Genomic DNA, 22,173 nt, shown 5'->3' with positions numbered 1-22,173 from the left:
AACAGGGCCCAGAAGGTACCAGCTCGTGGCTAGGGCCCAGAGAATGCAGGCGAGAGGGTGGCTGGCCAGAACACGGCTCCCTGCCCGCCACCGAGCCACCTCTCGTTTCTCCATTCCCGCTGATGTGGCCGAGCGCTGGCCTCACACTGCTCCGCTCCCGCTGACCCCTCTCTCCCTCGAAGGCCGGTACCTTCTCTCCCTTCCGGGGCACTGGGGTGGATGCTGCCTCCAGCGGGCCCCTTGGCTCGCCCCTGCTCAGGATGCTGGAGGGCCCATGGCATTCGGACAGGGCCAGGATGTGGTGGCTCTCGTCGCACACCATCTGCAGCAAAGCCTGAAATGGACAAACACTTCAGAAAGAAGGAACAGCAGCTTTTGAACCCTTTCATCCATCACTGTCCCACGGTCACCCAGGACAGACCAGGCCACCTGCACGGCCTCTGCACCAGAGACCAAAGCCCACTGTTGTAATCATGAGAGCTTCGAATTTCCCTCCCATGACTGTCAGAGACAACGGGGAAACCGGATTGGAAAGGGTGAGTTTGTTAGCTGCTCCGACGACGGCCCCCACTCCCTCACGGCAGACACGGTGCTCGGCAGGGCCTCCAGCCAAACCCCACCGGCGCGTCGGCGATGCTGCCTCCTTCCCGGGAGTGCAGCTCCACCCCAGAAGGAGGCCCGAGAACGGATGGGGCCGCCCTGGGGGAGGGGCGCCTGTAGACGGTACCAGGCCTATGGGCCCTGCCATAACCCCAGCATCCCTGCCACGGGGTCTGTGGGCACCACCAGGACCTGGGGTGCTGGTTACACAGTCCAGGTCCCGGGGACAAGCAGCAAGGCCATCGGTCTCCCCCAGGAGGCTGCGTGGAAGGCAGCGTCCCCCCCAGAGCCATTCTCCCGAGAAGCCGGCTCGGACCAGAGTTCAACGTGACCGCGGCCGTGCCTGTGCCCGTCCCCACTCCACGTGCACACAGGTTCCCACAGGAGCATGTTCGGGAAACGCACGGGAAACGTGAAAGCAGCAGCCGCGGGGCCTGTTGAAGAGGCGACTAGACACTTAAGCAGAAACAGGCTTTCCTCTACTTCCGACGACGAGGCCCAAAAAAGTGAAACATTAACACAACAGTGCCAGACACCAAACGGCAAGTTACGTTCTCTTTAAAAGCTGTCGCCTTAACACCTAAGACACCTTCATTTAACAACAAGGGGTGTGGAGTTCCTGCCGTGGCGAAGCGGAAACGAGTCCCTTTAGGACCCGTGAGGACGCGGTTCGATCCCTGGCCTCGCTCAGTGGGTCAAGGACCCGGCGTTGCTGTGAGCTGTGCTGTAGGTCACAGACGAGGCTCAGATCTGGCGTGGCTGTGGCTGTGGCGGAGGCTGGCAGCTGCAGCTCCAATTCGACCCCTAGCCTGGGAACCTCCATATGCCCTGGGTACGGCCCTTTAAAAAAAAAAAAAAAAAAAAAAGCAAAACGTAAAAATAGATAAAAATAACCACAACGGATGTGATATAAAACAGATGCCACTACGGCACCTGGGAAGGAGGGCCAGTGAGGCAGAGAGGTGGCGGGGTGGACGAGGGGGCCGCAGGCCTTGCCGCCCACCCGCCATGTCCCACCCGTCCAGAGGTGGCGTTGGAGCGGGAGGGCGGGACTGCCTGGGCCGCGGGCACCCCGCCACCTTCTGCTGGGTAAACGCTCCCCTGGTCATCCAAGGAAGTGAAGTGCATTCTAAAACCGCTCTGGGGAGGAGCAGCGGTGGCAGGCGAGGCCCCGTCCTCGCCAGAGGGGAGCATGGCTTCCCTCGAAGCCTGGCCCACGGCGCCCGACCCGGGGGCCTCGGACACACCAGCTCGGCGCCCGGCTGACCTCCAATGAGAGGGTACGGGGCGGGGGGCGGCCGGGGACCGCAGGCACCCCGCACGGCGTGGGGACCGCCCCCCTGCAGGGAAAAGGCCGGCGGGAAGGCCCCAAAGCCGGGCTCCGGCGGAGGCACACAGAACGCCCTGACTTAGGCCTGCGGCCTCGGCCGCTTGCGGGCTGGCTTGCTTTTCGTTCTTTTTCAATTACTAAGTACCAAGTGCCACACATCATCCTAAGCATAAAGTACAGTCACTAACAACCAAACTTCTTCCTTAAAAATACAGGCATTCGAGGGTTAGACGAGAAACGCTGGATAGAAACGCTGACGGAAGTGTCTCTACCGCTGTCCGACAGAGAGAACCTGGGGAGGGCAGAACAGACAGAAGACAGGACTCCGCCGATTCCTGGTCCGCAACACCACTGCACAGAAGCATCTACCGAACGCCGAGCCGGTTTCCGTGGGGACACGGCCGCCTGAGTCACTCGCGCCGGCGGCGCTTTGGCCATTTACGTATTCGGCCAACGTTGTGCCCATGACTTTGCCGTAAAAGATTTGCTGACGTGGAGAGAGAAGAAAATCTAGGAAACGTTCCCCCCACATCTGCCTTCTGGGGCGGGGCCCTGAACTGATCTCACCGCGGCGACCGCCGGGCCCATGGCCACGCGTCACTGCACACGCCTTACACTCCGACGCCATCACACGTCCATGAAAGGTGGGGAAGTGTGCACATTCTGCCTCCAAGTTGAATCCCTGGACACCGAGGGGGCTCCCTCCTCTCCTGTCCAAAGAGACCAGCTCCAACCCAGAGAGGGCGTGAGTGGGGAAGGTTTCTGGGCGGCAGGGTGGTCGTCGGGGCTTCTGGAAAAGAGGCTCCGAGGGACCATCGGACCCTGTGGCCCTCCCACCACGGCGAGGACAGCCCGCAGTGGGTGTACGGAGGCGTTCCGGATGCCCCAGGACCACCCGCAAAAACATCTGGCATCGTCCGACACGCCGCGTGGGGCCCGTGTGAGCCGAGTCAGGGCGGAGACGCCCATCGCAGCTGCCCCGCCGACCTGCTATGCCAGCCGAGAGACAACCTTCTGCCCAGGAGCCAAGAAGCAGCCCCGACTACAGACTCCAGAGGTGAACACACCTCCTGAGCACGAGCTCTGCAGCAGAGCTGGGTGGGGTCTGTGGCGCCACCACCTCCACACGGCCCTCCCTGCCTCCGTGGGTGCCCGGTGGGGGCAGCCTGGCACGAGAACTCCCAGCACCAAACAAACCGAAAACCACAACTACCTCCCCAAACAAGGTCACGGGTTCTAGCCCCGGAACTAAACTCAGGAAGATGACCCAGTCTTGGAGCTCCCCTGGCTGTGGCACAGGTTCAGGCCCCGGCCCGGGAACTTCCGTATGCCACGGGCACAGCCCAAAACACCCCAAGCCCCAAACTGAGACTTCCCCTGGGACTCGTGACCCCCGCACAGGCCCAGTGTCCCCCTCTCGGGACCACGGCTCCCGCGGCCCCGCCAGCCAAGGCCAGGTTCTCAGCCGGGACACCCGGACCGACGCGGCGCATCGCCTCCCAGAAGCGCGCACACGAAGTAAAGTCGGCGCTGGGCTGCGGCTGCTGCAGCTCAGCCGGGCCTGCGGGACGCCCCCGAGCCCGCCCCATGCGCGCCCCCCCCCCGGCATTACCTTCACTCGCTTCGGATGGACACCCTTCTCCTTCATGGTGCCCGGCGGCTGCCGGCAGCCCCCAGGGGCGGAAGGCGCGGCGGGCCCGGCAGTGGGAGCGCCCAGGCTTCCCGAACCCGGGTCTAGCGTCTCTCCGAAGCCCGAGCCATCACCTAGGAACACGCAGAGTCAGCGGCCAGAACCGCAATGCTGGCGGCGCTCCCCGGGCCTTCTGCCGGGGACACGCCGTGCGCGGCCGGGCCCCGAGAGCCCAGGGAAGGAAGGAGACGGGGAGCCCCCGGGAGGGCAGACGGGTCTTTATAAAGGCACGAGGGCGAAGCCCATTCAGGAAGGAAACGTACGCCTTGCAACACTGAACACGTCAGCGCCCTGGACGGGACCATAGACACCCAGGTCGCTCGGGCAGGGACCAGAGGAGGGGGCCGAGCCCAGGACGAGCAGCAGGCGGCAGCGGGGGCCGGGGGCGCCCGATCTGGAGGAGAAGCCTGGCTGGGGCACCCTCAACAAAGCCTAGAATTCGAGGCTCCAGGAACCTCGGGTGGGAGGGGCCTCAAAACAGAAAACAACTCTCAAAAGCACGCGGCTCCCGGATCTGTTCCCGAGCCTTGAAGTGGGGCCAGCCCAGCACGGCCTGGAAGCACACAGCAGCTCTTCCGACCCCCGGCCTGCACTGACCCACGGGGCCAGTGCGTGAACAAGAGGACAAAATCTCACGGAGCTCTGGGGACGCCAGGCTGCCTTGGGAAATGCGGACGCCCAGCTCCTCGAGTAACTCGCAAGCTCAAAAACAAGGGAGCGAGACACAGAGAGAAAGAGCAACGCAAAAAACAAGGACAGAGAAGCAAAGGCAGACAGGGCAGAGGCAGACACAGCACATGAACGGGGGAAAGTGTGAGGGACAACAGGGGGGGAGGGTTGTACAGGTTGGAGGGTGAGGGGGGAACAGGGTCAGGTTCAAAGGAGGCGAGCACCAGGTGCAGGATGTGTGCGGATGGACCGGAATTTTTTATACCATCCAAACTCTGAAACTGCAAAAATAAAACACGTTTGGCTGACTCACTCTTACCTTCATTCTTTCCGGCTGGCCCTGGAGGAGATGATCTGGCCTCAGGTTGAGACTCCAGAGACGTTATAATAAAATCTTCAACGTCTTTTTCCTGGTCAAATAGGTAGGTTTTTAAATGGTCATAAAATAACAGCACTATATCATGGAACTGAATTTCCCAGAGGGAAAACTCTTAAGTTCCCAATTTATCATCTTCCCACACAGAAACCAAACAAAACTTTTAAAGTTGTGGTCATGAGGTCGGTCATAGGCTCAGAGCAATTTAATCAAACTCATCCACCGTCCTAGGAATATTTTAAAGAAGTCACAGGCAAATAGTCTGGATTTTAAAAATCCTGCAGGATGCAGCATATGGATATGAAATGATAGTACTTTCACACATGAAATTATACATATCCCATTATTTTTCACTTCATTTAATCTGAGATACACAAAATCTCGAATTACGTTCGAGAAAATACACCCTAAGCCAGAAATAATACCTTGAAGGGTTCTTAATTGATTAGATGGTATATGGAATTGCTACACATGAAACACAACTGAAAATGAATCTAACAACGATATTCTAGACAAAGCACCCTACCCGTATGCAGACTACACAAGAAGAGGAATGAATGATTTATGCTTCCAAAGCCACTGTGAGTTGGCGCTCAGGCCTGCCGTGAATTTCTGAGCAAGACTAACGCATTTCAAGTATTTTGAGAGCAACCGAAGTGTTCTCAATGTTCCTATGAGAGGAGACCTGGCTCCATCCTGCCGCGCACCGGCCATCCCACACTTGCTGCCCAGGGGACTCACTGCCAGGTGCTCGCTCCGGCCCAGGCCATGTTGGGAGATGAACCAACAATGGCTGCAGCTATGACCCCACTAGCCACGCAGGCACAGCCCAGTGGGAACACACGCCTGGGGCCCTGGCATCCTGTGGGCCTGAACCAGGACAGCACCCGTGGAGACCACTTACCACAGCCACCCTTTGAGCAGGGCGGTCAGCGGAGGGAGCCCTGTCTGCAGCCAGCGGAGACGCCGCCCGCCTAGGGGCCATTCCTGCTGCTGACTCGTCCGGGTAACAAAGCAGGCCTGACTGGTCAGCCTGGAGCAGCCAGGTGCTTGGCCCGTCCCAGAGGGAGGTATCCAGGCTGCGCTGGCTCAGGGCATCCGAGCAGGGTGTCAGGGGCAGGCTGGGCAGGGGCTCAAGGGTTGAGTCCTTCCTGGCAACCTCCGGGGAGCTCCAGGAGGACAGGTCCATCGTCCTGAGCATGTTCTTCACGGGCTCGGGTCCCTCGGTGTTGGCAAGGTCATGGGAGCACCCATGCCAACTCTCCCGTAAGCTGCCTGACCCATCCTGCGAGGCGACCGGCTCTGCCATGGGGTCATCTGGCGTCTTGTTTTTTATCAACGCATCCTGATTTCCAGTCACATCAGTGAGATCCCACGTGGTGTCATCGTCACTGCACACACTGACGGGAGGGGACCCGTGGGTCTCCTCACCGTCACTGGAACTACCACTCAAACTATTTTCTAAAACATGCAAAGATGCCAGCGCCTGTTGAAATTTAAAGTCCTCCATCTCCACTTTCTGGAAGCTCATAGAACATACCAGACGATTCAGTTTTTCTTGAAGTTGTTTCACCTGAGTTACGAGATCAGCTTTCCGCAGGTGACAGTCTTCTAGCAGTTTCTCCTTATCCTAAAAGTAAACAAGAACATGCACACAGGAAAATTACCGAATGATACTCTCTCAGGCTTGTCTGTTATTTATAAGTGAATTTCAGAGACTGAACAGTTGAGGATGAGATTCCATGATTCCCTTAGTCCCTCTAAAGATTTCAAGTTTTAAAAAACTGCAGGAAAGACAACTCGCAGCTTAAAACTTGTTGCCTAAATGGCAACTGTTGGAGATAATCCTGGAAAGACAGCAGTGCAGGAAGCACCAGGAGTCCCTCTCCCTACCTGGACAACTACACTGGCAGAACGCATCCGATATATAGAGAGGACTATTCCGTAGGGTCTGGTGAAGGCTTGCAACCTCCAGGTGAAGCCTGTGAGGGTAGGCTGCTCCCAGCTCTTAGCACAGAAGCAGCTGCCCATCCCTCCCCAGGGCCCAGAAGCGCATGTGTCCCTAGAGCATCATGCAGCAGCTTGGGAAGGCAAAAAGGGCCCTGTCCTCCAAGACTGGAAATGTGTGCCCTGACTTCTGCTGCTGATCCCAGAGGAGCAGAGAGAGACAGGAGGCCCTGGTTGTTTCACCTGCTCCCACTGCTTCAGCCCCTGACCCTCTGGCTGAAATGACTTTCAGGGGATTTAAAGGAAACTGTATCCCCATCATTTTTTCCTTTTGGGAAAAAATTCAAAACTAGGACATTCAAAAACAACTGCACAGACCAAGGAAATGCTGAACTGTGTGCTGAGGAAAGGCACAGGCTCGGAAAAGATCTGAGAACCTAAGTTTACACCCCAGGCTGGTCCTTAGGACGCAGACCAGACATCAATGAAAAAAGGCAAACACAATAACGAAAAATAGCAAAGATCGAGCAAGAGGGAGTCTGATTTCCAGATTTACTACATTATTAGATGAAAAGAGTTCAGTATTCAAAATACAAAATCACAAAGCAAACAAGGAAATGGGAAAATAAGGCCCATGCATAGCAAAAAACCATATCGACAGAAACCATCCTCGAAAACGACCTGATGGTGGATTTACTAGACAAAGCCTTCAAAACAACCATCTTAAAGATCTCAAAGAACTAAGAAAAATATGGAGAAAATCAATAAAAGAATGTATGACCAAAACAGAAAAATAAGGAAAAAGAAAAAGTACGGAGTTCCCGTCATGGCTCAGCAGAAACGAATCTGATTAGCATCCATGGGGACGCAGGTTCGATCCCTGGCCTCGCTCGGTGGGTTAAGGATCTGGCGTTGCCGTGAGTTGTGGTGTAGGTAGGTTGCAGATGCGGCTCGGATTCCGCGTTGCTGTGGCTGTGGTGTAGGCCGGTGGCTTCAGTTCTGATTGGACCCCTAGCCTGGGAACCTCCATATGCCACGGGTGTGGCCCTAAAAAGACAAAAAGAAAAAGAAAACAAAAAAAGAAATCACAAAGAAATTCTGGAGCAGAAGAATTTTTAAAAATTTTAACTTGAATTAAAAGTACACTAAAGGGATTCAAAGGCAGGTCTGAGAAGGCAGAAGAAAGAATTCATGAACTTGAAGACAGAACACTGGAAATTATCCAGTCTGAGGAAAAGAAAAGATTGAGAACACTAAACGGAGCCTAAAAGGCCTGTCGGACACCCTCAAACAAGCCAGCATGGGCGAGATGATGTCCCAGAGGTGGAGGGCAAGAGACTACATGAGGATAGAAGAAAGGAAAGCATTCCAAATTTGATAAAAGACGTGAACATAAATGCCCAGTAAACTCAAAGAATTCCAGTTCAGATAAACTCAAAGAAACCCACGCCAAGACACGATAATCAAACTTACAAAAAGCCAAGCCAAAGAGAGAATCTTGAAAACAGCGAGAGAGACGTGATTTGTTCACATACACAGGATCCTCAGTAAAATTACCAACTGATTTCTTCACCAGAAACTTTAGAGGCTAAGCCAGAGGACAGTGGGCCAATATATTCAAAGTGCCAAAAGGAAAAGAACTGTCAACTAAGAACCCTAAATCCTGTGAAACCGTCCTTCGAGAGTTGGTTAGAAATTAAGACCCTCCCAGATAAATAAAAGCTGAGGGAGTTTGTTACTACTAAGACCTGCCTTATAAGACGTGTTCAACAGAGTCCTGCAGGTGAAATGAAAGCACTCTAGATGGTAACTCAAAGCTGTATGGAGAAATAAAGATCTAAATAAAGGCAAATACACGGGCAGCCATAAAAGGTAACGTCATTGTAATAACTGCAACTGCACCTTCTCTCCCATTATGAATTAAAAGACTAACATGCATATTCTTAAGTTATTAGTCTAGTTACTATTACTCTAGTTTCAGTTGGTAACTCCACATGTTGTCTTCCACATAACTTCAGAGATAAAAAAAAGAGATCCATGTATTGAAAGGAATTACTAGTTTATGTTCTGAACCACAGAAATATATAGATGTCATTTTGTTACGTCAAAAGCTGAAAGGAGTGGGGATGGGGCTATAAAGAAACAGTGTTACATGTTATTAAACTTAAGCTGTAAAAAAATAAAATAAAATTTTAAAAATAGAAAAATAAAAAAAATAAATAAATAAAATAAACTTAAGCTGGTTTAGGGAGTCCCCTGGTGGGTAAGGATCTGTTGTTGTCGCTGCTGTGGCTTGGGTTTAACCCCTGGCCTAGGAACTTCCACATGCTACGTGTGCAGCAAAAAACAAACAAATAAAAAACTCAAGCTAGTATAATTCGGATCAGTGTTTTATAATGTTAGGAGGCCAAATGTGAAAACAGCTATAAAATGTACACAAGGAGAAATGAGAAAGGGATTTAAACATTTCACTATTAAAAAAAAAAAAAAATCAAGGGAGTTCCCATTGTGGCTCAGTGGTTAACGAATCTGACTAAGAACCGTGGGGTTGCGGGTTCCATCCCTGGCCTTGCTCAGTGGGTTAGGGATCTGGCGTTGCTTGAGCTGTGGTGTAGGTTGCAGACACGGCTCGGATCCCACATTGCCTCTGGCGTAGGCCGGCAGCTACAGCTCCGATTAGACCCCTAGCCTGGGAACCTCCATATGCGCGGGAGCAGCCCTAGAAAAGGCAAAAAGACAAAAAAAAAAAAAAAAAACAAGCAATCTCTATGAAAATTCCAAAGACATTTTTTGCAGAAATAGAAAAAGCCATCCTGAAATTCATATGAGATTTTAAAGGACCCCCAAACAGCCAAAACAATCTGGAAAAAGAAAGCTGAAGAAGGACTTACACTTCCTGACTTCAAAACTTAGGACAAAGCTACAGTTAAAAAAAAAATGTCATGCTGGCATAAAAACAGACATACGCAGCAGCACAGAAAGCCTAAAAATAAACTTTCGTATGTACCATCAAGTGATCTTTAACAATGGAGACAAGACCGTACAGTAAGACCCGCAACTGATGCTGGGAGCACTGGATATCCATAAACAGAGGAATGACGCTGGGCCCTTACCTAGAACCGCATACAGAAATTAACCCGAAATAGATCAAAGACTTAAACGTAAGATCTAAAACTACAAAACTCTGAGAAGAGAACATACAGAAGAAGCTTCACAACACTGGACTTGGCAAGGATTCCTGAGCCATGACACTAAGCGTATTGGAAACAAAAGACAAAGTAGACTCCACGACAGTTTTTAAATCTGTGCGACAAAAGACACTACCCACAAAGCAAAAATGCAGCCCACAAAATGAGGAAAAGTATGTGCGAATCACATACCTGATATGGGATTAATACACCCAGAAACAAACAACTTTTAACGTTCAGTCCAAAAAACCCAAACGGCCTGATTCAGAAACCGCTCTCTGAAGAGCGTGCACAAATGGCCAGGACGCACACGAAGAGACACCCAGCACCACTAACCCTTCGAGAAACGCAAAGCAAAGTACAATCAGCACCCCACCCCCATGAGGACGGCGAGTGTCAAAATCAAAAACACAAGCAAACAAACCAACGCACAGAAAATAACACTAGGGTGAGCATGTGGAGAACTGCAACCCTTGTGCCCCTTGGATGGGAATGGAAAACGGCACAGCCACGCGGAGAACACTCTGGGGCAGCGCCTCAGAACGTCAGAAATAGAATTACCACGTGATCCAGCAACTCTACTTCTGGGTCTGTAAAAAGCACTGAAATCAGAGCCTCAACGAGATATCCGAGACTCTGTTCACACGCAGGTTTCACGGTAGCACCATCCACAATCACTAAAATGTGGAAGCAGCCCACGCGCCCACCAAAAGGCGAGCCGGTAAGAGTAAGGTGGTGCATACACATCGTCAAGTAATATTATTCGACCTTAAAAAAGTAGGGAATTTTGGATTCCTGCTGGCACAGCGGGTTAAGAATTCGACTGCAGGGGCTCAGGTCGCTTCGGAGGCTTAGGTTCAATCCCTGGCCCAGCACAGTAGGTTAAGGGATCCAGCACTGGCCATAGCAACAGCTCGGATTCAGCCCCTGGCCCAGGAACTTCCATATGCCATGAGTGCGGCCATAAAATAATATTTTTTTTTTAAAAAAAAGGGAAGGGAATTCTAGCACAGGTTACAACGTGGATGAATTTTGATGCTATTATTCAGAGTGAAATCATCCAGACAAAAAAGACAAATACTGTCTGATTCCACTTATGTAAGATACTTTAGAGCATCTCAGAAAGCATGGAGGAGCAGAGAGCAGAACGGCGGTCGCCAGGGGCTGGCAGAGGAGGTAAGACGCTGTCGCTTAAACACACAGAGCTTCAGTTCTACAGGATGAAGAGCGCTACCTGGCTGGACGGTTACGTCACATCATGAATGTATCGGATATCACTGACGATACATGTTGAAATGATTGAGCTGTAAATCGCACGTGTGTTCCACAGCACATACAGAGACAACTGTCATAACCTATTTCTGCGCCAGCCTGTTGATGACGTACTCTTTCTCTTTTTAAGGAAAAAAGGCTGGAAGGTTCTACATGCAAACATTGGAAAAATCAAAATTGTGATTTATGGAACAAATTTGTAACTTCCCTGTGCACAACTTCTAATAATTTGGTAACCAGCCCATGACATTCCAGGACTGAGCTTTCTCTAAGGGTCAAACAAATGTCCCTATCCCAAGGGCACTAAGACAAGTTGGCTACAGAGTCAGAGGAAAAGTTCTCTCCAAGCAGAATCTATTTTCGGAGAGGATGTGATAAACACGTGACACCAGATTCAGGCATCCTTCAATGCTACAGGCCCAGGCCCAGGGGAATTCAGAAGCTCCCAATGTCCCAGTACCAATGTGGGGCCCGTGGAACCACCCAGGAGGTCAGGGCTGGCACACAGCAAAGCGTGCACTGGCCACACCCGCAGCGGGCCTGGCTCCTGAGAGCCGGCTCGGAGCAGGCTTCGGAACCAAGCACACTCGCGGTTCTCGGAACGTCTCGGCTCTGCAACAGTTTGATGTTGCCGGCCTGCCACCCCCAACCCAGGACAAGAAGAGTCAGCTTTCTGGTGGCATCAGTGCTGGAGGGGAGACCTTCCAACCTGCTGACTGTGGACCGCGCTGCTCTTCGCTGCCCCGAGGATGAGTGAACACATGCAGGGAAAGCACCTGACAGTGAACATGAAGCCCTTCCAGGTGAAACAAAGGTTGGCAGTGAAGGCCACAGGGAGCAGTGCGGCCGCGGGTGTGCCACCCTCACGTGGAAAGCCCTAGACACAAGCCCTGGGGCCCAGTGCAGCCCACTGCTCACTCTGTGCCAGCTGAGTAGACCGTGGAAAACACGGCCTTAAGTCAAACACATGGGAAATTTCAGAACGGATCTGGCCAGCACGGAGCCACCACGAGCGACGGCCTGGGAGGAGGCGTCCCTGTGCAGTCCCCGTGATGTGTGTGCCACTGCAGCCAACGGCAAGGGGGGGGGGTCTCTGCCCAGGACTGGCTCCTGGGCTCTGTGCCCCCACCCCCCGAACGTGCCCAGGCACCTTCACTGTTTCCGACACTTGTTCGCCGTCCTCCGCACACCAGCGCGTGTCCTTTCTCACCAGGAGCAGCTCAGACTCCAGCTGCCGCTGGCAGGCGGTGAGCGCCGACAGCACGCTGTCCTGCCTGCGGGGGCCTGCGCGGTTCAGCACTGCCTGCGCTTTGGCAGCCTCCCCTGGGCTCTACGAGAGGCAGAGACAACCACACTGACGCTACTGATACGCGGCCAAAGGCGCCAGGGCAGGAGCGCGGGGACCCAGGGCTCCGGAGCTGGCACACCAGCCTGCGGGCCCGCGGGAAAGTCCTCACTCAGCTCCCGACCAGGACCGCACACGTGGAGCAGGCCCACAGCAGGTCCGGATGTGCTGGAGGCTGGGGGGACCCCACAGAGCGCGGCCCCCCACGGCTGTTAAACACACAGCAGCTCCTCCAACTCCCAGCCTGCACCCCCAGCTCCCTGCCCACACCCCAGCTCCCCGGCTGGACCCCCTGCCCCCTGCCGGGACCCACCTGCACCCCCACCTCCCTGCCCCCACCCCGCCTCCCCACCTGGACCCATCTGCACTCCCAGCTCTCTGCCCACACCCCACTTCCCCTCCTGGACCCCCTGCACCCCCAGCTCCCTGCCCACACCCCAGCTCCCTGCCCGGACCCCCAGCTCCCTGCACCCCTTGTGGCCTGAGAACGAAGGAGCGCACCTGAGGGCCGCTGGCCTGGCCATGGGGGGCCTTGGCCAGCTGTCTGCTGCCCACGTCCTGCCCCGGCTCTTCAGCACAGGAGGCCTCCTCGGCCCGGGGCCCCTGCCCCTGCGAGCTGCCCGCCCCGCAAGGGGGCAGGCCGGCCCCCTGCGCCGGCTGCTCGTCCAGCTCCTTCTGGCACCTCGGGAAGCGTTGCGTCAGCGCCTGCAGCTGGCGGCCAAGGCGGACACACTGCGCGCGGAGCCGCTGCAGCTCGGGGGGCTCGGCGGCGGGCGCCAGCGGCTGCCGTTCCAGAGCGCGGCGGAAGCGGGCGACGGCCGACAGCAGGGCCTCCAGCTCGGAGGCGTGGGCCGACCTCTGCACGGTCAGGGCGGCGACCTCCGCCTCCCTCGCCGCCAGCTGCTCTCCCTTAGCGGCCAGGGCAGCTTCGAAGGCTCGGATCTGGGAGGCCAGGCCCTGCACCTCGGCCTCCCGGAGCGCGGCGCTGGGCTGCAGCTCGCGCAGCTGCCGGGCGGCCGCCTCCTCCGCGGCCCGCAGGCGCTGCTGCAGGGCCGCCAGGGCCCGGCCGTGCTCACGCTCCTGCTCGGCCAGCTGCCGGCTCAGGGCCTCCTTGGCCTCGAGGGCGGCGTGCAGCTCGCCCTCCAGCGCCGCGCGGGCCTCGGCGCCCTCCGCCCCGAGACCCAGCAGCTCGCTCCGCAGGTTCCCGGCGCCGCCGTCGCTGACCTCGTGCCTCGCGGGCTCCGCGAGGGACAGCTCCCGCTGCAGCTTCTCAATGACCTCGTGCAACTGTTCGGTCTCTTCGGCCCTTTCCCTCTGCAAGCGCTCCTGGTTCTGCCGCAGAGTCTCAATGACGGACCTGAGCTCCTCGATTTCAGGACTTCTGGTGTGCGCGGCCTGAAGGAAAAGCGCGTTTCAGTACCGAGTAGCCCCTGCAACTCCGAGCTCAGCCTGAGCTCATTCTTACAGAAGAGGAGGGGCCCCGCAGCTGAGGGGCCCCAAAAGCTAAGGAACAGCATTTGAAAGGCACCCCAAACATCCAGCGACTTCCGGAACCTCCGAATGGTCACAAAGTCGTGTCCGCAGCTGCCGCCCTGCTGCTGGTTCTAACACGTCGGTGAAGGCCACAGCCCATCGCCGTCAGGGACCTCAACCCTCAGGCACCCGGGGGGGCTCTAACTCGGCCACAGGTCAGTCAAGGGCCCTGCACGCTCATGGTTTCACCACCTTTCAAATGTCTAGTTGGTTCACGAATTTAAACACGCTGGTTTCTATGATGTCCCCAAAGGGGATGCTTAGATTTGGGTGCGATTCTAACATAAGAAGAGAAGCATACGAACAAGAGCGAGAAAACTGGGCTACAGGGACTGAGCATCCGTGAAGACCGTGCACGAGCCGGAGCACAAAGCACGCCGCCTACACTGTGCCTGGCGGACATGGGGACACCACACGCCAGGTGGCCAACCACGCTTCACCCGTGCTAGTTAACCTAATTCTTCTCAACAGGCTCAAGGTAAGAAATAGGATTCTTCCTACTTTATTTGTTTGTTTGTTTTGGCCACCCTGTGACACACGGTGTTCCTGGGCCAGGGACCAGATCCAGGCCGTAGTTGCAACCTAAGCCATGGCTTGGGCAATGCCAGATCCTTAAGCCGCTGTGCGGGGCTAGGGCTCGAACCCACATCCTAGCACTCCCACGATGCTGCCAATCCCATTGCACCCCAGTGGGAATTCCACTCCTTCCTATTTTAAAGACGGGACAATTGAAATTTAGATAAGAAATATCTTGCCAAAACCACAAAAATGGTAAACGAAAAAGTCAGCATAGAAATCTATGTCAGGAGTTCCTGTCGTGGCTCAGTGATTAACGAACCCGACTGGCATCCATGAGGACGAGGGTGCAATTCCTGGCCTCGCTCAGTGGGTTAAGGATCCAGTGTTGCCATGAGCTGTGGTGTAGGTCGCAGACGCGGCTCAGACCGCACATCGCTGTGCCTGTGGTGTAGCCTGGCAGCTACAGCTCCAATTCGACCCCTAGCCTGGGAACCTCCATATGTCGCTGGTGTGGCTCTAAAAAGACACCCTCCCCCCCAAACAAGAAAGAAACCTATATCAGCATGGCTTAAACTCCATTCTCTTGCGAGTACTTCACTTGCAGTGACCAAAAAAATTAAAAAGTTCTAACCAATCTCTGTTAACAATTTTCAACCAATTTGTGACAGTAATATCTTACTTCCTAAAAAGTGATTGTTTCATTCAATTCTCAGTTTCACCAGTAACTCTTAACAATTACTTTAAACACAAATGCAAATCTGGCCTAAATGCAAACAAAAATAAGGAAACTGATTGTTGGCTCTGGTTTGGATGACGTAAGCTGCACACCACACTCACGTTACCACACCTGACTGCCGTGGTACAAGGTGAGCAAAGGAGATTTCTCAGCATGAGGCAAGACTCCACCTGGCATTGCAGAGACCTCCCCATTAAACAAGCGCCCAAGGAAGGGAGTTTGAGGGCAGCTCTACACATGTGGGCTGATGCAGCCAGCACACGGCAGTGACAAGACGCGCATGCCAAAGAGCTGCAGATACTACACACACTCGAACACTCAAAACAGCACATGAAGGGGGCTTTAAAAAGCAAAACAGGAGTTCCCGTCGTGGCTCAGCAGTAGTGAACCTGACTAGTACCCATGAGGACGAAGGTTCGATCCCTGGCCCCCTTCAGAGGGTTGACCATCCGGCACTGCCATGAGCTGTGGGGCAAGTCGCAGACGCGGCTCCGATCCCACGTTGCTGTGGCTGTGGTGTGGGCCGGCGGCTACAGCTCCAATTCGACCCCTCGCCTGGGAGCCTCCATATGCCACATGGCGAAGCCCTAAAAAAGAAAAAAGAAATCTAACAAACTCATTCCTACAAATGGAATTTTATTATATCAAAGCAAAGACATCACCTACACTTTGACAAAAAATTAGGAGAGAATCACGGAAAAGAAAGGATGTATGGATTTGCACATGTCTGGAAATAAAAATACCATGGAAACAACCTAAATGCCCATCGACAGAGGAGTGGATCCAGAAGATGTGGTGCACACGCAGCCATGAAAAGGAACGAAATACTGGCATTTTTAGCAACATGGATGGACCTAGAAATCATCATGCTAAGTGAAGTCAGTCAGACAGCGAGACACCAACCTCAAATGCTCTCACTGACATGCGCAATCTGAAAAAAGGACACAATGAACTTCTTTGCAGAGCAGATGCTGACTCACAGACTTTGAAAAACTTATGTTTTCCAAAGGAGACAGTTCGAGGGGTGAGGGGGACACGCTGGGGGTGTGGGATGGAAACCCTATAAAACTGGATGGTAGTGGTTGTGGTACAACCATAAATGTAATAAATTCATTGAGTAATTTAAAAAATAGAATTGTCTTTATAAAGGCCTATTCTTAATGGAACTAAAATATTTTCGGAGTTCCCGTCGTGGCTCAGTGGTTAACGAATCCAACTAGGAACCATGAGGTGGCGGGTTCGATCCCTGCCCTTGCTCAGTGGGTTAACGATCCGGCGTTGCCATGAGCTGTGGTGTAGGCTGCAGACGCGGCTCGGATCCCGCGCTGCTGTGGCTCTGGCGTAGGCTGGCAGCTACAGCTCCGATTCGACCCCTAGCCTGGGAACCTCCATATGCCGCGGGAGCGGCCCAAGAAACAGCAAAAAGACAAAACAATAAATAAATAAATAAATAAAATAAAATGCTTTCTATGAAGAGTGTTTTCCGCCTAAAATGACATACTAGTTCAGCTTTCAAAAACCAACACTGCATTTTTCCAGGCGCCTTGTTTCACACAATCCCTTAAGAATAAGCCAAGTGCGCTCTCCTCTGCCTCTCGCCTTTGATGAAGGAAGAATTCCCAGCAAAAGGACAACCTGAGCCTGGGAGTGACCTAAAAAATGTTTTCACCAAAGACCCTTTAAAGTCGTGCCGACGCAGCCTCCGTGCGGCACAGGCGTCCGTGACAGGAGCCTTCCGCTTCCTTCGGCGGTTCGCTCCCACCCGTCCCCTGACCGCCAGGCCGGCCTTGCAGGTGACGCGCTCTTTCCGACTCTGTCATCCACCCTCTGCACGGGCTGGTTCCGTGTTTTGCTTCAAAAGCACAATGACAGTGAGATAACGGAGAAGACCTGCAAACAGATCGTCCTTTGCTGCTGCGGGAGGCCACCGCCCGTGCCCTCAGCATCGACCGCCTCTTCCAGAACGGGACACCCTTACAACGGGGGGCCCAAAGCAGCAACTCGGCTCCGAAGTCATGATTGATTTCCCTGTCACAGCTGTTGTCCTCGGGGAGCTGCCTCTCCTGCAGTTTTCCTCCAATGAGCACCCTTCAGAAGACCTGACGCTCCAGGCTGCAAACAGGAAGCAGTCTGGTGGAGGTGAAAGCGGATGCACTTTACCAGCCAAGGGACTCTGGCTCCACTAAAGGTCCCTGCAAGCTGCTTCCACCGTACGCTTTAGAGCTGCCCCGGCGCCAGGCCAGCCGAAGTCAGCGCCTGCTGAAATCACCTGCCCGCCCAGGGCCCTCCTTCTGCTTGGGGAAGAAGCGCACGTCTGGGGCGGCCCCTCCGCTGGGCACGTCACCTACACCACCGACGCCAACTGACCTTCAGACTGGCATTCTCTTCCTGCAGCTCTCTGATGCTGGCAGCAATACTGCTGTGCTGCAGGTCCAACTTCGAGTTCAGGTGCAGGACTTCTTCGTTTTTACTTACTAAGTCATCTTTAACTTTTTCTAATTGTTGCTTTAAGTCCAAAACCTTGCATTAAAGAAGGTAAGCATTAAAAATCAGCTAGCATCCGGAGTTCCCGTCGTGGCTCAGGGGTTAAGGAATCCGACTATGAGGATGCAGGTTCGGTCCCTGCCCTTGCTCAGCAGGTTAAGGATCCGGCGTTGCCATGAGCTACACAGCTCACAGACACGGCTCGGATCCCGCGTTGCTGTGGCGGTGGTGTAGGCCAGCGGCTACAGCTCCGATTCGACCCCTAGCCTGGGAACCTCCATATGCCACCAGTGCGGCCCTAAAAAGCAAAAAATAAAAATTTACCTAGTATCCTAAATGATTTAATAATTACTAAAATCACTGTGAAAGATTTAAAAGTACATGCCACAAAAAGTTGTTAACGTTCTATAACCTATGCGGAAACGTTAAAATCACAGAGAACAAGCAGGGGTCACAAACCCTGCCTGCTGGACGCCCCGCCCTGCTCACGGACGCACAGGGAGGGACGTGCCCGTGTGGCCGACCCCACACCCACCTCATCCTCACGCTGCAGGAGCACCCTCTGCACTGCCTCCAGCTGGACTTCGGGGCCCTCGGAAGAGCCGCCCACAGGAGGCACTGGGCATTTGCCCTCGTCGAGCTTAGACTGCGGTGTAGACACCAAGAGCAAGTTACTCCTCTGCTGCCCCTGTGACACCTCCTTATCCTATTCAAGAGGAAAAGGTTTATTTTAGGCAAGGAAGTCAGGGGCTTCCAACTGCAGTTTGTGACCACAGTAGACTGTCCTCAGCCCTTCCGGGCACAGCTATGCCCACCGGCAGGTGCCAGACGCAGGGTCCACAGCACAGTCCCGCTCCAGGGCCGGCCTGTGCCCGCTACTCCGCTGTGAGGAAGTGGCCTCAGCAGTTACTCATCAAGGTACAGATCAGTCTCTAGACGGTTACGATTTTTTTTCTTTTTTTTCCCCAATTTTAGGGCCGCACCCGCAGCATATGGAGGTTCCCAGGCTAGAGGCTGACTTGCAGCTGCAGCTGCCAGCCTACTCCACGGCCACAGCAACACCAGATCTGGGCTGTGTCTGCGACCTACGCTGAGCCTGCGGCAATGCCGGGTGGTTAACCCACTGAGTGAGTCCAGGGAGCGAACCTACATCCTCACGGGCACTATGTTGGGTTCTTAACCTGCTGAGCCACAGTGGGAACTCCCAGAGATTTTAATTGGAAAGAACCTGCCTAAGAACCGGGCCGCGGTGACACTGCGTCTGTAGCGTGAACATTCACATCCCATTAAAAAGCCTACGAAGAACACGTACTGTTGGTAAAACGGCCTCGACACACGGGGTGGGGGGAACAGGCCTTCGAAACTGGACACGTGGACCAACTCGGCAGCGAAAAGACGGCACTGCTGCAACCCAGCACCTGTGGCGCTCCAGGGCTGTCTGCCCCACACCGTCCCCAAGCGAGCAGAGCAAGCGGCTGGACCCTGAGGACAGGCGACAGAGGAGCACCCGAGCACAGCGAGACCTTCATCTGCTGGTTCTCATCAGTATTTTCGAAACCCAAACACTCCTAATAAAGCTCTCCTCCTTGGAGCAGGGTTTTCCTAGAGCCGAACCCGGGATTCTAACATAAAATTTCTCGGAGTTCCCATCGTGGCGCAGCGGAAAGGAATCCGACTAGGAACCGTGAGATCGTGGGTTCCATCCCCGGCCTTGCTCAGCGGGTCAACAATCTGGCGTTGCCATGAGCTGGGTGTAGGTGCCAGACGCGGCTCAGATCCCGTGTGGCGGTGGTGTAGGTGGACAGCTATAGGTCCGATTAGACCCCTAGGCTAAGAATATCTATATGCTGCAGGTACAGCCCTAAAAAGACAAAAATAAAATAAAAATTCTTATTGCGCCTCAGACTTTCAAGTATACTTTTAACCTCCAGTGACACAAAATGCAGGACACTTCAGGAGTTCCCACTGTGGCTCAGCAGGTTAAGAATCTGACTGCTGTCATGAGGATGTGGGTTCAATCGCTGGCCTCAGTGGGTTAAGGATCCAGCGTTGCTACGAGCTGTGGTGTAGGTCACAGACATGGCTTAGATCTGCTGTCGCTGTGGCTCTGGTGGAGGCCGGCAGCTGCAGCTCCGATTGGACCCCTGGCCTGGGAACCTCCATGTGCCACGGGTGCGGCCCTAAAACGCAAAGAAAAGAAACTTCAATTCCTTCAGACTAAACACGCAAGGGGCAATGCTGACCAGAAAGGCCCTCCACTCACCCACACCCCGCCTCCTCCCGCGACCAGAGGAGCCCACCCGTGCCAGCCTTCCCACCTCGTCTGGAACTTTCAGACAGAAGCAGCTGTCTGTCACAGCTGTGCAATTCTCAACTACAACATGAAGAACTAGCACTGGAAACGGTTTCACTGAGAGGCCGACATAAATTCCTAACTCAGAAATTAAAATAATTGTAACGAGGTTCCATGTAAAGTGTTTTAACAAAATAAGCTTTTAAGCCTGACGTCTTGAACATTTACTAAGGACAAGCTCCACGTACTCGAGAGACAAAGGAGGGCTATAAAAGTGGGTATAAAACGCTGTTACTCTACACGTGCCCCGATCTGGAACAAGAAGCCTGTGCCTGGTCTTGGTCCGACGGCTGGCACATCCTCCCACCACGTTTCCTGACCACCGAGGGTGACACAGGTGCTCCGACATTCGGACGAAGCCCTCCAGCCACATCAGAGTCTGTGTCATCGAGGTGGCTCTTGGGGAGCCCCCAGGTCACCTAAGGAGGGGGCTGGCCACCAGGGGAGCCAGAACTGACCGTCTTAGCCCTGACCACCGGCGAGGATGGGCGGGGCTGGAGGTTGCATGACAAAGCCTCCACAGAACCCCAGGAGGACGAGCCCCGGAGCTTCTGGGCTGGGGGCCCCCACACCTGCCATCTGCATGCTTTCGTCTGTTCCTGAGTTGTGTCCTTTTATGATAAACCAGTGACCCAGTAAAGTGTCTGGGTTCTGTGAGCTGCTCCAGCAAACCAGCTGAACCTGAGGGGGTCATGGGACAGGCTGGACTTGAGATGGCCGTCTGGGGTCGTGGGGGGGGGCAGAACTGTGGGACTCCATCCCCAGGTCGGTGGGGTCAGGGTCAAGCTGAGCTGTAGGACACCTGGCTGGGGATGCTGGAGCCCGGGGACCCCCACACATTTGAAGACCGAAGGTCAGCAGTGCAGTGAGCAGGTGTGGTTAGCCCACAGGTGTCCCATGAGCCGGACACCCAGGGGACGGGCCAGACACACCCGGGGACCGAGCAGGACACCCGGGGACGGGCCAGACACACCCGGGGACCGAGCAGGACACCCGGGGACGGGCCAGACACACCCGGGGACCGAGCAGGACACCCGGGGACGGGCCAGACACACCCGGGGACCGAGCAGGACACCCGGGGACGGGCCAGACACACCCGGGGACCGAGCAGGACACCCGGGGCATGACAAGATCACCTGTTCCAGGTCCCTCAGGGTCTTTCGCAGCCTCTCCAGTTCTCCCTGGAGCTGCGCAAGTTCTCGCCTGCTGCTGGCGTTTGCCTCCTCCAGACGCTTAATCTCCTCTTCTTGGGTCAACACTTGTCTATCTGCCAGTTCTTTCTTTACAATCAGTTCATTAAGCCCATCTGATTTTTCTCTCAATTTTTCTTCTAACAACTCAACCTAAAACAACAAAAAATGCTTGACAGACAGTAATTTTTAAAACAATCTATCTTCCACATTAAAAAGTACACAACAGCAGAGTCCCCCTTGTGGCTCAGCAGGTTAAGGACCAGACGTAGTCTCTGTGAGGATGTGGATTCAACCCCTGGCCTTGCTCAGTGGGTCAAGGATCCAGCCCTGCTGTGGCTGCGGTGTAGGCCAGCAGCTGCAGCTCCACTTCGACCCCTGGGCTCAGAAACTTCCACGTGCTGCAGGTGCGGCCATAAAAAAGGGGCAAAAAGTCCACAGCAGCACATGCTGCATGGTGAAGTCTGGTGAAAGGACACGAGAGCATGTTCTCAGCGAACAGATACACAAAACTAACAGTGCCGAACCTGTGAAAGAAAATCAATTTTGATAGTAAGGAATGGAATGCCACAGAGCAACCAAAAGGAACCGAGAAGGCCCACAGTCCCGGAGAACCAGAAATCCACAATCATCTCGAAGGAAGCTTAATTTCTGAAAAGAATACACAAATCAGCCACAGCCGCCTCACACAGGAGGAAGCAGCCAGATGCAGCCCCGAGCAGAAGGAAGCAAGAAAAACCGGCCAGAGGCAGGGCCCACGCAGCACCCCCACCCCATCTGGCCATGCAGCGGGCAGGCGGGCAGCAACACCAAGGATGCGGACGGACCGACAGACGGACACAGACACGCACGGAGCACTCATACCTCCTCGTCCAGCTGCGCCCGCTGGCGTTTTTCACGCACATGGAAGGCAAAAACGTTTCTAAAGATAAAGCTTCAAA

The 22,173-nt window shown here is 54.3% G+C and overlaps 1 protein-coding gene across 7 annotated transcripts in view; it reads right to left on the bottom strand.

Moving 5' to 3' along the window:
• PCNT (pericentrin) overlaps positions 1 to 22,173 on the bottom strand; it is a 104,877-nt gene that overhangs the window by 18,524 nt on the left and 64,180 nt on the right. For 5 of the 7 annotated variants that reach the window (XM_047798573.1, XM_047798547.1, XM_047798581.1 and 2 more), the window contains 10 exons: positions 22,097 to 22,117; positions 21,179 to 21,385; positions 18,225 to 18,395; positions 17,573 to 17,725; positions 12,919 to 13,812; positions 12,223 to 12,402; positions 5,570 to 6,295; positions 4,609 to 4,699; positions 3,543 to 3,694; positions 191 to 334 (listed from right to left, as the gene is read on the bottom strand). In XM_047798573.1, the coding sequence (XP_047654529.1) occupies positions 191 to 334; positions 3,543 to 3,694; positions 4,609 to 4,699; positions 5,570 to 6,295; positions 12,223 to 12,402; positions 12,919 to 13,812; positions 17,573 to 17,725; positions 18,225 to 18,395; positions 21,179 to 21,385; positions 22,097 to 22,117 (2,739 nt within the window). The remainder of the gene's footprint in view (positions 1 to 190; positions 335 to 3,542; positions 3,695 to 4,608; positions 4,700 to 5,569; positions 6,296 to 12,222; positions 12,403 to 12,918; positions 13,813 to 17,572; positions 17,726 to 18,224; positions 18,396 to 21,178; positions 21,386 to 22,096; positions 22,118 to 22,173) is intronic. The other 2 variants (XM_047798556.1, XM_047798588.1) reach the window with 2 other exon arrangements.

Source organism: Phacochoerus africanus, chromosome 1 (assembly GCF_016906955.1).
Source record: "Phacochoerus africanus isolate WHEZ1 chromosome 1, ROS_Pafr_v1, whole genome shotgun sequence".
In the NCBI taxonomy this organism is placed as follows: Eukaryota; Metazoa; Chordata; class Mammalia; order Artiodactyla; family Suidae; genus Phacochoerus; species Phacochoerus africanus.
The sequence above is the reverse complement of the archived record's forward strand: the minus strand, read 5'-3'. Positions and strand labels throughout refer to the sequence as shown.